The sequence below is a fragment of the Postia placenta genome (genome assembly GCF_002117355.1).
Source record: "Postia placenta MAD-698-R-SB12 unplaced genomic scaffold POSPLAscaffold_9, whole genome shotgun sequence".
Taxonomy (NCBI): Eukaryota; Fungi; Basidiomycota; class Agaricomycetes; order Polyporales; family Adustoporiaceae; genus Rhodonia; species Rhodonia placenta.
The window spans coordinates 495,823-507,206 of NW_020169840.1; the positions used below are offsets into that span (position 1 = coordinate 495,823).

Genomic DNA, 11,384 nt, shown 5'->3' on the forward strand with positions numbered 1-11,384 from the left:
ACAAAGAATTCAAAATCGCGGCAGAGTAAATGTGCTGTCTCCTCCTGTAGCAAAGTACTTCGCCAAAATCTGCTCGTCAGCTACCAGACTACTGAGAAGTAGTCTATCTAAAGTAGCATTCTTTCGCGTGTTCTGCACATTGACATTTCGACTTCGACTTTCGTACGTATCGGGCAAGAGATTAGATAAGATGAACTCGGGTTTCTCACTGCTTGCAACAGCACGTCGACGCGTCCGTCGCAGGGCTTAGTCCTGTCTATCTGTGGCAATTCTGATCCAACGGAATCCTTCTGACGATGACGGACCATCCGACGACATCATGGGAGGCCATGCAAGACGGAAATGCCTTCTACAGGCGGCACCAAATATACTCCATACCGGGCAAGCTACCTAATCTCGGAGACTTCATAACTGCAGGATGTCGTTATGGGGGCCCTCTAGGTCAGTTCCTCACAAGCCGCTTCTTGTTGACTACTGATGTCTTTCGCACTTTCAAAGCCCTGATGCGAGACACGACGAAGCTGGTCGCGCTCGGTCGTGCCACGCCATCGTTTGCGAAGGCTCAGATTCAAATATATTCATCGGCAGGGGAAGGAATCCTCGTACTCAGTGTGGCTATCTCTGTTCTGTTCTGTTCTTACATGTTGGCTGAATATGCATATGTAGTGGGACCAGGGCAAGATCATTCGTTTTGGATGGACCGGCGACGAGCGGTTGGTCGTGCTGAATGAAGAGGGAGCATACCGCTTGTACGATTTGCAGGGCGACTACGAACAATACTCCCTTGGCAGTGAAGCTGCAGAGATGGGCGTCCTCGATGCACGTATACATGAGAACGGCATCGTTGCGCTAACCGGCTCGCTTACATTGGTGGAAGTCCGAGACTGGGCGGGCGGAAAACCGCTAACACTCGCTAATTCCGGTGAGGAATCCAAAGCTTTCCGGACATCTGACAGTCCATTCTGAGCTTGGTGTCAGGCCTCACGCAGCCACCGCATTCATGGGCGGTGATCCCTCCGGACTTGACTATTTCAAGGCATGTCGAGGTGCTGATGTCCGTGGAGTCGACTATCTACAGTGTGGATAATCTCGAGAGCATAGACCAGCAACTTTCTCGAGGTCCATTCACGCATCTAGCGCCGTCACCTAACGGCAAGTCTCTGGCGCTCCTGACGTACTCGGGGCTCCTGTGGGTTGTGTCGACGGATTTCCAGAGAAGTCTAGCAGAATTCAACACGGCTAATGCTCCTGGTGCCGAGGGCGAAATTCGTCAAGTCGAGTGGTGCGGGAACGATGCCGTACTTGTGACGTGGGATACGTTGGCGCTACTGGTCGGGCCTTTCGGCGACACGCTCCAGTATGCCTCTTCTGTCACATCACAATTGAAGCAATTGTAGGACCCTAATCAACAATGCCTAGGTATTTCTATTCCGGGCCCACCTTCGCTGTCACGGAGAGCGATGGGATCCGTCTAGTAGGTCCAGACAGTTGCGACTTCGTCCAGAAGGTTCCAGGTAAGTCTTGTGGGCGCAAGCGTTTATCCAGGAGTACCAATGTGACTGGCAGTATCGTCGGTTTCGGTGTTCCGGCCCGGTTCCACCTCGCCGTCTGCAATTCTGTACGATGCCTGGGAGAATTTTACTCGCCGTTCGCCCAAAGCCGACGAGAGCATCCGAAATATCCGCCCAGAACTCGGTGCTGCGGTGAACGAGTGTATAGATGCTGCCGGACGGGAATGGGAGCCTGTCTGGCAACGCCGACTGCTCAGTGTGAGATGTTTCTCTGCAGCCGTTTATTGCAGTCTGCTGACCGCTGTGGCGTGAATACAGGCGGCGAAATTCGGACAAGCATTTCTAGATTTGTATGACCCAACGGACCTCGTGCAAATGGGGCAGGCCTTAAAAGTTTTAAATGCCGTGCACTATTATGAAATCGGTATACCCATTACATATGCTCAGTAAGCTGGTTTATACTGGTACAGCATCCCATCTGAAAATTCGACGCAGATATATCCAGTTATCCCCATCACATCTCATCAACCGGCTGACCTCTCGCAGTTTACATCTTCTAGCCCTGCGCATATCGTCATATCTGTCACTGAAGCCCCACGCAGTTCTCAAACACTGGGCGTGCGCTAAGATTGTGCGTGCTAGGCCGACGGCTACCGGATCAGGCAGGGATGCGGAGCTTGATGGTGATGATGCCGTATGCAAGTCTATCGTGGAGAAGTTCGAGAAGCTTGGCGGGGATGATGTTAGCTATGCTGACATCGCGAAGCGCGCCTGGGAAGTCGGGCGCGCTGAATTGGCCACGAAGGTGATGACCGCGCGCCTCATGACTTTCATTGTTGTTAACGGTGTGTGGCGTTGTAGCTTCTGGATCATGAGCCGCGCGCATCAGACCAGGTTCCTCTTCTTTTGAGCATGAAGGAGGACCGCCTTGCCCTCACGAAGGCGGTGGAGGGCGGCGACACAGACCTTGGTACGCTCTATTGCGCTTGGATATTGTAAAGCGTGCTGAGTGTTCCAACTAGTGTATCATGTCTTACTGCATTTGCAGAGGAGACTTCCGCTGGGTTCCTTTTTCCGTCTGATCGAAGAGGGCGGAGACAGACTTGCCCCGGCAAGCAAGCTTTTGCAGGTCTATGCTCGGGAACAGAACCGAGAGATGCTCCGTGACTTCTACTACTCCGATGACCGGCGGGTGGAGAGTGCTGTTCTCTGTCTGGAGGAAGCAGCTACGATGCAGGTGCTTAATGCTATGGAGACATGCTTCATTGCTCTATCTCAAACCCTTCCCTAGGATCCTACCGCCAAAATCACTTCGATCAAAGCTGCTCAGAAGTTCTTCTCAGAAGATAAGGAACGGGGCTTTGAGGCTAGGGTGAGGCCACCAATATATATGACAGATAGGGTGCCATCTTATAAACGGCACATCATCTAGACGATGGAGGAGTACTCGAGGCTCCTGAACACACAGCAGCAATTGGAGAAAGAAGCAGACGGAAAGATCTCGTTCTTCGGCTTGAGTGTGAACGAGACGATCCGAATATGTCTCACCAACGGCATGTCGAAGCGGGCAGATAAGATTAAGTCGGACTTCAAGGTTCCAGACAAACGGTGATTAATGCCTTGATCAGTACATGCGTGTCCTAATATCGTGCAGGTTCTGGTATGTGAAGTTGAAGGCCTTAACGGCGATCAGAGACTTCGACGGCCTGGAAGCATTCGCTCGTTCGAAGCGCAGCCCTATTGGCTACGAAGCATTTGTCCGCCACCTTGCCGAGAAGGGGCACTTGAAAGAGGCTGCGTCGTACGTGCCTCGCTGCGACGCGCATAAGCGTGTGGATCTATACGTGGTCTGTGGCGAGTGGAGGATGGCTGCCAAGGAGTGCAAGGACCGAGGCGACAGGGCGAAGCTTGAGTAAGAATATGCAGCGTCATCGGTTTTTAGCTAGCTAACTCGTATTCGTTTTCAGACAACTCAGGAAGTCATGCCCGAACTCGCTCATCGCAAGAGAGCTAGAGCAGGTAGCTGCATCTATGAAGTGAAGACGTCTGATGGCATACTGTCCCAATGACGGGGCTACAGTGGCCTCTTCCTGGCGTACCATTACACCACGACCCGGGTTGTGTTTGTAAGTCGTGAAGAATTGCATCGAAGCCGGATTCCTCCACGAAACCCAACAGTCGCGTTACAGCACAAGCGCTCCTGTACATGTTGCGATACCGACAATGTCACCTATCCTGAATATCACCCGAGGACGTATTGATGTTGTGCGTGTATATCGTTCCTGGTAGTTGTAATTATGGCACATACCCGATAGGACAGAAATCCGTGACAGTCTGTCATTCGATGCTCGTCAGATATATCTTCTTTTGCAATACGAGATGCGTTCGTTGAACTCTATCATCAGCATGACCCTACTATGAAGACGGCTCTTGTATAGGGTGCCTTTTACTAGTATCAGACTTTGTATCGAATGGCAGAAAGCGCGGCCTCGATGACCAGACGTGCCTTTGGATTAGTAACAGTCGATAAAGTATTAGCAGATTCTGACAATAACGACGCAGATTTTGAGATAAACCAGGAATTTAACAGTACAAGTATACCCAAATGGGAAGTCTTGTGCTGGCGCCTACGCGTTCGCGTTTTGATGGCACGTGTCATGAGCAGACTGCGACCCGCATTGGTGATTGTTGCATCTTTCTTTTCTATAACTTTCGTAGCACGTCGTTACTGTTACGATATAGTAGGACCGTTCAAAATTGCCGCTTAAATGTCGCTGGAAAATAAGCGAACCTTTCGCTGCTTTTGAGCGCCCAATTGTGGCTGGAGGTCGCTGAAAGGTCGCTGAAAGCGTCACAGATGACTAAGCGTGATGCAGTCGTGATTTGATCACGTTCTCGGCTTGCGAAGGGCTACCCAGCCAATCAGGTTGGTGAATCGTGCAAGCGTGACATGGCCGTGAGCCAGAATCTGCGAGCGCTTGCGACGAGCAGTCGCTTAAATGTCGCTGTTCGAGGAGGGGAGCTCAGATTCTGCTCGCTGCTTTGGCCGCTTAAATGCCGCTTGTTTTCCAGCGAGATTCAAGCGGCAATTTTGAACGGTCCTCGTTGTACGTGGACCGGCAAATCCTACAAGGCTTCACTCCACACTACTGCAAGAAATAGAAACGCCCTAGCCCGGAGTCTGTTTCCACTACTCGAACATTCCTGTGGGGCATTTCGCTAGCTTGAAACCATGATAGGTGTGGTGTCTACCGCGTGTTCACGCACGCGTAACGTTTACAAATCTATATAGACACAGAGACCACACAGCCCAGACTTCCCTTGGAAATTTACGAGGAGATCGTGGACTATCTCCATAATGATCGTGCCGCACTCGCGGCGTGTGGTCTCGCGGGACGCGTATTCCGTTACAGGAGTCGATTCAACATGTTCAAAGAAGTCGACCTGCGCAAGGAGCGAGCGTACGCTCTATTCATAAGCATACTCAACCAGTCGCCTGGGATCGCAGACTATGTTACCAGTCTGTGTCTGGGAAGTCCGCCCACGCAGTTTGCGTTGGGAGGCTTACTCCGCTTGTGTACGGAGCTGCAGACGGTCACGCATCTTACGCTCGTGGGCTGGAGTGCGTTCGACATCGGGCTTGACACGCGCGTCTTCGAGCGGCACTTCCCCAACATCAAGTCACTCTGTCTAGGAGAACTCGAGATCAACGAGATCGACTTCTTGCGCCTCTTCCACGTGATGCCATCTCTAGAGCGCCTGTATTTATTAGTTGTGAAAGTCCTGCCGGCTCCCGAGGAGTATGTCGACCAGCCCCCTGTGGCAAGACCTAACCCGATGCACGAAGTGCACGATATAACATTTTTTCCCGCGCATTCTCCCATTGTGTGCATCGTTCCGATACTCGCCAAGGCCCCACTGCAGCTGCGTCTCAGAAAGCTTGACCTCTTGCTCGACCCGAAGACGGAAAAGTCTGTCGAGGACGCGCAAGATCTCCTTCGCAAGGCTGGGCCATCGCTGGAGCACCTAGAGATGACTGCGATGCAGTTCGAGCCCCGCGTATCCGCCATATCCTTTGCCGACAATAGCGAGCTCCGCGTCCTGCAACTGAAGGACATCCCACTCGGAATACGCGAGGCGGCAGTTTTGGTGAGGCGCATGCCTTTGGACTGGATTCCAAGCACGCTTGCACAGGTTCTCCCGTTGCATACACGTCTGCAGAAGATCCAGCTCCTCACTCGCATGATCCATCGGTGGGACTGGGTCGATAGGGACGAGTATAAGTCGCGACTCGACTGGTCAAGGATGGATGCCGAACTGGCCCGCATCGCCGATGAACACCCGAACGTGGAGATCTCAATCTGCGTACGTCGCCGCGCTGAAAAGCTCGAGGACTGGTATGACAAGATGGAAGACCTGGTCTTGGATAATCTTTCACGAGTCACCAAAAAGAAGTGCCCACTGGGCATAACATGTTCCCAGAACTTGTCTGAAAATGGCTACCTGAGCGGAGAAACTATTGGCCGGACCTACGAGCACTGGTATGATTGCCCGTTACCAGACAGCGGATCTGCTGACTCGGATGATGTGCATTCTGGTACGCAGAGCACACTTGCCTCACTTTGCATCATGACATGTGCAGACGATTCCTGATTTCAGGGAACGAAAGATACGAGTCTACTGAATGAGGCGTGTGAAAATATACACGACTTTCAACAAAACTCCCCAGGGCCCAAAGCGGCCTCCTGGCTTCCCTTGGCTACGAAATCTACAATTTCGTCAGCTAACCTGTACGAAGATGATGAGGGTGTCTCACTACTACACTAGGGTTGATGTCAGAAATCAACGATGCGCCTGCTCCTCGAGTCCATTCTACCTTGTACAATTAAGTCTATTCGTTCTGAAGTAGAATCGCACTCCTCAGCTATTCGACCCATCCGGATTCAAGCGCTGCCCCAGCATTGATTACATTGAACCTTTAATCTAATTCGTTTCCAACACAAAGCATACAGCAGGCAAGCAAGCAAGCCTCAATCTGGCCACATGAGTGCAAGTAACAAGTCAACGCTTGAATGATATAAAGTAATCAGACAACTGACTGCTAGTGGAAAAGCTTCTCGAAGTATCTCCCTAAGCCTTCAACCCCACGCACAATCGCGCCCACCACACCATCAGGTCTGACAGCTACGGTAATGGCCTCCTTATCCGAGGCTCCGTAAGTCGCATATGCATGCCCGCCGTCGTCGACGACAATCATATCGACGCCATCTACCTTCGCAAGTCCTGAGGAACCTTGTGAGGACACAACCAGAGTTCTGACAATGCCTTTCGGGTAAGCTCTTAACAGCGAAAGGTATGGCTCCAGGACCTCCTCGTTCGTGGAGAAAATGACCACAGTGTGATGCGTGGGGCCAAAGACGCGCAGAAGAGAATAGGTCTTCCCCTCGCCGTCGACCAGGTCGGGCGCGTCAGGCGCCCGATCTCCTGCCCTGAGCACATCATCTTTCTGCGAGCCGTACGCATTCGCGCGAAGATCCTCGCCCTCGTCCGCAGGGCGTCGCTCGTCAAGAACGATGGAGCTCCATCGGTAATTTACTCCAAATTGTTTGACATGGTCATTGCGCGTCCGTAGCGCCAATATTGCACGTGAGAGGCCAGCTTCGTCCTTAGTTGTGGTAGCAACGTTGCGGAACAGCTCGCTGGTTATTTTCAGCATGTCGATAATCACGGGTACACGTTCTTCGCTGTAGGTTGACAGCAGGCTCGGATCAGAGAGGCCCTTCTCGACGAGTGCTAGCTTCCAAGCGAGATTGAACTGGGAGAACAGAACACATGAACGACATGGCGCGGCTATGTGACGGTAAGTGCACCTACCGCATCTTGGATGCTGGAGTTGAGCCCCTAAAGATTGAAAATTACTGATCAGATGCGTTCGAGAAGCGCAATATATGCGTATATACGTACCTGTCCGCCCGCCGGCGTGTGCACATGGGCAGCATCTATGATAAATCCAAAGTCAGACATCCCGACTACGCTGATCGTGCTTGACATACCACCGGCCAGGAAGATGCGATTGCTCTGGAATGTGTCTACCATTCGGACTTGGGGTCTGTAATAATACAAAGTCAATCAGTCAGCTTGAACGAGATTCATGGTACTGACCTCCACTCTGCAACGTTTATGACGTCCCCGAAAACGATATCATTTCTGTCGGTTCCTTTTTTGAATGCTTGTAATAAGCTGGCGCGATCCGACACAAGAGGCGCCAGTTCGACTGCACCGCCGACAAGAAAGAAAAACACGCCATCATTCTCGGTTGGTCGTAAGACGACCCGCCTGTAGACAATATGTTCATGAGAGTATCACGCTAACGAAAGGGAGAAAACTCACACCCCACCTGGCGGTGCCCAGCTGTGCATGTGCTGCATCAACAACGTTGGTCAACATAGTGGTGGTTGGATCATGAGCCACTCACGATCTGGTCCAAGCCGCTTTTGACTTCAATTTCGCCAATCACCGTGGGCTGCCCAATGGCATCACCCCGAAATGTCAAGCCCAACTGCTTGCGCACGGCACCTGAAGAGCATGGCATCAGTTGAAGCCCCAGGTTTGTAGCAATGCCTACAAGACGCACTTCTACCGCCATCCGTTGCCACAAGCCAGCGACAATCCACCGACTCCATGAGTGTCTCACCGGCAATGTGTTTCGCAAGGTTCGCCGTCACCTTGTCGTCATGCTGTTCTAGACTGCAGAATTCGGTGCCGACCTCGACGTAACATCCGTGTTTCTCTAGATGCGCGCGCAGCACCGCTTGGGTGCTGCTTTGTGCTAGCATCACAGCATTGTTCTGAATACGCACGGTCAGCAAATCGCCATAAGATCCATATACATAAATGGGGCGTACGTATGGGATGGACGGTGTGGGGTCAGCCGGTAACATCATGTGAAAGGTCTTCTCAGGTACGACGCCGCCCGGCAGCTTGTAAAAGCGTGCGGGCGGCATTTCACGACCTTTGGCCAGGATATCTGGGAGTACGTCCAAATAGTTGAAGATCTCCAGCGTACGTGGCTAGTGAATTTCGTGAGCTATGTGTAAGGACCTCTTCTGGAACGTACCTGAATGCCCGCTCCACGCTGAGCAGTGTGGAAACTCAGAGATTTCTCAATTATGCGAAAGGGAATGTTGTTCTTGGCCAATGTGAGGGCGAGTGCCAGACCTGTTGGACCAGCCCCTACCTGGGTAGAATGTTTGTGTCCCAGCACCTCAGATCCTATGAATGCGACAGTACATACAATCAAGACAGGGATAGTGGATGTGTTCGTGGTGGGAAGACAGGCTTGCGACGACATGTTCGATGGTTCTCTGTGGGGGAAAAAGTGTCAATTGAGATATCTGAGTCGAGGTCAAAGCAAAAATGTTGGAGTACAACATACTTAACGATCGCTTGTATTTATACGTAGGGCTGCGCTCACTGCACTATACCGCGGCGACTGACGACCGTACCCGGCACGCTCAATACCACTCGGCAGCGGACTCTGAGACGTGGTACGTACCAAGTTCGGCACGGCCTCAGACGTTGCGATCTTTGATACATGTCAATCACTGGGGAACCCGGAAAATCGTTGCATGCGAGGAGGGTCTAGATAGCGATCAGACCCGCAACCATTCCGCATGGCACTACCATTCGGAAGGGCCGGCTTCTTGGTAAGGCTAGGCCCCGTGCAACTCCCCTAAAGGTTTGGCCTTTGGTAGCATTTCCGGAGGCCGAAAATGGCCATATCCTTGTCCTATTTAGCATTTTACGAGCCCGAAAAGGGCCAAAAAAGCGTGAATCCTTGTCCTTTGTAGCATTTTTTCCCAGCTTCCGCCAAGACCACGGCAAGATGGCCCGAACAGGTCCGAATATGGTAATCCTTTGTTTCGCAGTGGAGCCCTTCGCCACATACAGCCACAGATGTTGCCTGTAGTAATTCTATACTAGTTAAGTGACCCGTGGCGTTGCCACGATAAAGCACTTTGCGCCTGGTATATTTATTCCAAAAGGCGCTCTGCGCCTTATTTGGTATGTAAAGTAATACAGACTGCATGGGTGCTTTGCACCCGGTACAAAACAGCAAACATATTTTTGGGTGTGAACAGTGCTTTGCACCTGTTCGCACCCCCATTCATATATGTGTAGGCACTTCATGCCTGCTATCCTGCCTGTGCATTGTATATAAGTATTTTTAATGGAAATCATAAATGTCCTTTCTGATTCAAATACATTGTCATTGAATTCCCATTGAATTCCTGTGGCATTCCCGTGAACTTCCCATTGAATTCCCGTAAGCTTCCCATTGAATTCCCGTAAGCTTCCCGTTGAGTCCTATTGAATTCCCGTTGCAATACTCCCATGAATTTCCCGTTATGCGGGGGAGACCCCCACAGACCCCCATTCTGCTGCGCGGAGCCATAAAGGGTGCTGTGCGCCTGAGACTGACCACAATGATGCAACTGTTACACAGGTGAGAGACCCGTGCAGAGTCCGACTTCCCAAAACAGTCAGTGTTTCCTTATTGGGAGCACATGTATTTGTTACGTGGGGGAGACCCCCATGGACCCCCCTCCCACTGTGCACCACATTTCCCGTTATGGCATGACTGCTATGCAGAAAGACCTACTGCTGCGCGGGGCCCAAAGCAGAGGCGCTCCATGCAAGCACACTGGCTATGTGCCCAAAAAAGGCAGGTGCACCGATACAGCAGCACTCGCATGCTCGCACATGCTGTCATGCATCAAAATTGATTGCTACATGAAACAAGCAAGTCTGCACCATATTTGGCTTAAAAGTCATAATCCAGCAAAGGAGGAAGGGACTCAATTTATATGAAGCTGTAGCCAGCAAACAGAGCAAATGCCAGAATGTGCAAGATAAGACTGGAAAATGCAGGAATAAACTGGAAGCTTCAAAAGAACCTTGCAGAATAATATAGAATAAACCAGAGTTTGCTGGAAACTCAAAGAATAATCCAGAACATTTCTGGAAACAGCCAGAAGAATCCAGAATCAAGTTGTAATAACCCGGAAATACACAGAACAAGCCAGAATATACAAGATCTGGCAAAAGAACCCACAGGTATCACCCAGAATGAGATAGAATCAGATGGCAGGTTCCGGATGATTCTGAAGGGAGGATTTGTAAGAGAGGGTAGAATAGTACGGAACATTCTAGAATACCTTCATGTACATATAAATAGGAGGACAGTTGGGGCACTACACCAGTCAAAAGTTGTTTCTTTGGACCCCCCCAGAGAACAGCCCACCACACTAGTTGGACCAACTCCCTCTCAAGTGTTAGTGTTATACAAAGATACAGTCTACATCTAAAGTCTGAGTGAATCTGTGCTTGTATAAATATACCCGCTCCATCTGATTGACCACTCAAGGAAGTTTTGATATCAGACTTGGCTACAGGTACGGTATTGCCTGTGAACATAAAGAATACAACATGAACATCAGTAGTAGTGCTAGAACATAGCACTCACATTAACCCAGTAAGAGACTGGTAATGGTAATGTCACGAGTTGACACGGCACCTAGCTGTCTCTTAATTTTTTCCTTTTCGCGGGCTCGAACCCGCAACCTCTGTACTATACGCCTGAAACAGACATTTCCTTATCTACTGTACAATCAGATTAGATGGGCAGCAGTGCGCAGCACAGCTCGGGCTCCGCTGACACAGCCGCTCTGACTCACCGGCCCCCGGGGCTGCGTCAGCATGCTGTGCATGGACCAGCTGCGCACAGACCAATGCACACAGCCTGCCCTTATCTTCCCCTGTATATAAGCCAGCCTCTGCTGCCCTAGGGACCTCAGTTTCAACCTCTTGTCC

At 51.0% G+C, this 11,384-nt stretch overlaps 4 protein-coding genes across 4 annotated transcripts; 2 read left to right on the top strand and 2 right to left on the bottom strand.

Annotated features, from left to right (window-relative positions):
- Window positions 1-296: 296 nt before the first annotated feature.
- POSPLADRAFT_1145955 (hypothetical protein) lies at window positions 297-3,551 on the top strand (the record flags this gene model as incomplete). The annotated part of the gene is made up of 14 exons (XM_024485862.1): window positions 297-441; window positions 499-611; window positions 667-922; window positions 979-1,357; window positions 1,420-1,514; window positions 1,567-1,769; window positions 1,830-1,957; window positions 2,007-2,316; window positions 2,373-2,481; window positions 2,534-2,748; window positions 2,803-2,883; window positions 2,944-3,119; window positions 3,166-3,423; window positions 3,479-3,551. The coding sequence occupies 14 exons, from the start codon at window positions 297-299 to the stop codon at window positions 3,549-3,551; spliced, it is 2,541 nt and encodes an 846-aa protein (XP_024337682.1).
- A 1,386-nt stretch (window positions 3,552-4,937) lies between these two features.
- On the top strand, window positions 4,938-6,512 carry POSPLADRAFT_1074746 (hypothetical protein; the record flags this gene model as incomplete). The annotated part of the gene is made up of 2 exons (XM_024482742.1): window positions 4,938-6,108; window positions 6,171-6,512. The coding sequence occupies 2 exons, from the start codon at window positions 4,938-4,940 to the stop codon at window positions 6,197-6,199; spliced, it is 1,200 nt and encodes a 399-aa protein (XP_024337683.1). The 3' UTR covers window positions 6,200-6,512.
- An 81-nt stretch (window positions 6,513-6,593) lies between these two features.
- Window positions 6,594-7,946, bottom strand: POSPLADRAFT_1040279 (hypothetical protein). The gene is made up of 4 exons (XM_024477714.1): window positions 7,812-7,946; window positions 7,476-7,600; window positions 7,386-7,412; window positions 6,594-7,326 (listed from the first exon to the last, which is right to left on the bottom strand). Exons 1-4 carry the CDS (start codon window positions 7,816-7,818, stop codon window positions 6,613-6,615), a joined length of 873 nt encoding a protein of 290 aa, XP_024337684.1. The 5' UTR covers window positions 7,819-7,946; the 3' UTR covers window positions 6,594-6,612.
- Window positions 7,947-7,971: 25 nt separating this feature from the next.
- Window positions 7,972-8,862, bottom strand: POSPLADRAFT_1145943 (hypothetical protein; the record flags this gene model as incomplete). Its single annotated transcript, XM_024485860.1, has 4 exons — window positions 7,972-8,087; window positions 8,146-8,359; window positions 8,417-8,581; window positions 8,629-8,862. The coding sequence occupies 4 exons, from the start codon at window positions 8,860-8,862 to the stop codon at window positions 7,972-7,974; spliced, it is 729 nt and encodes a 242-aa protein (XP_024337685.1).
- Window positions 8,863-11,384: the final 2,522 nt, after the last annotated feature.

What these genes read in the sequence shown, in the direction of transcription:
- POSPLADRAFT_1040279 (XM_024477714.1), bottom strand. An exon ending in ACACGCCGGCGGGCGGACAG is followed by an intron (nt 7,413 to 7,475) that starts GTACGTATATAC and finishes TTCAATCTTTAG; the next exon opens with GGGCTCAACTCCAGCATCCA. An exon ending in ACTCCAGCATCCAAGATGCG is followed by an intron (nt 7,327 to 7,385) that starts GTAGGTGCACTT and finishes CTGTTCTCCCAG; the next exon opens with TTCAATCTCGCTTGGAAGCT.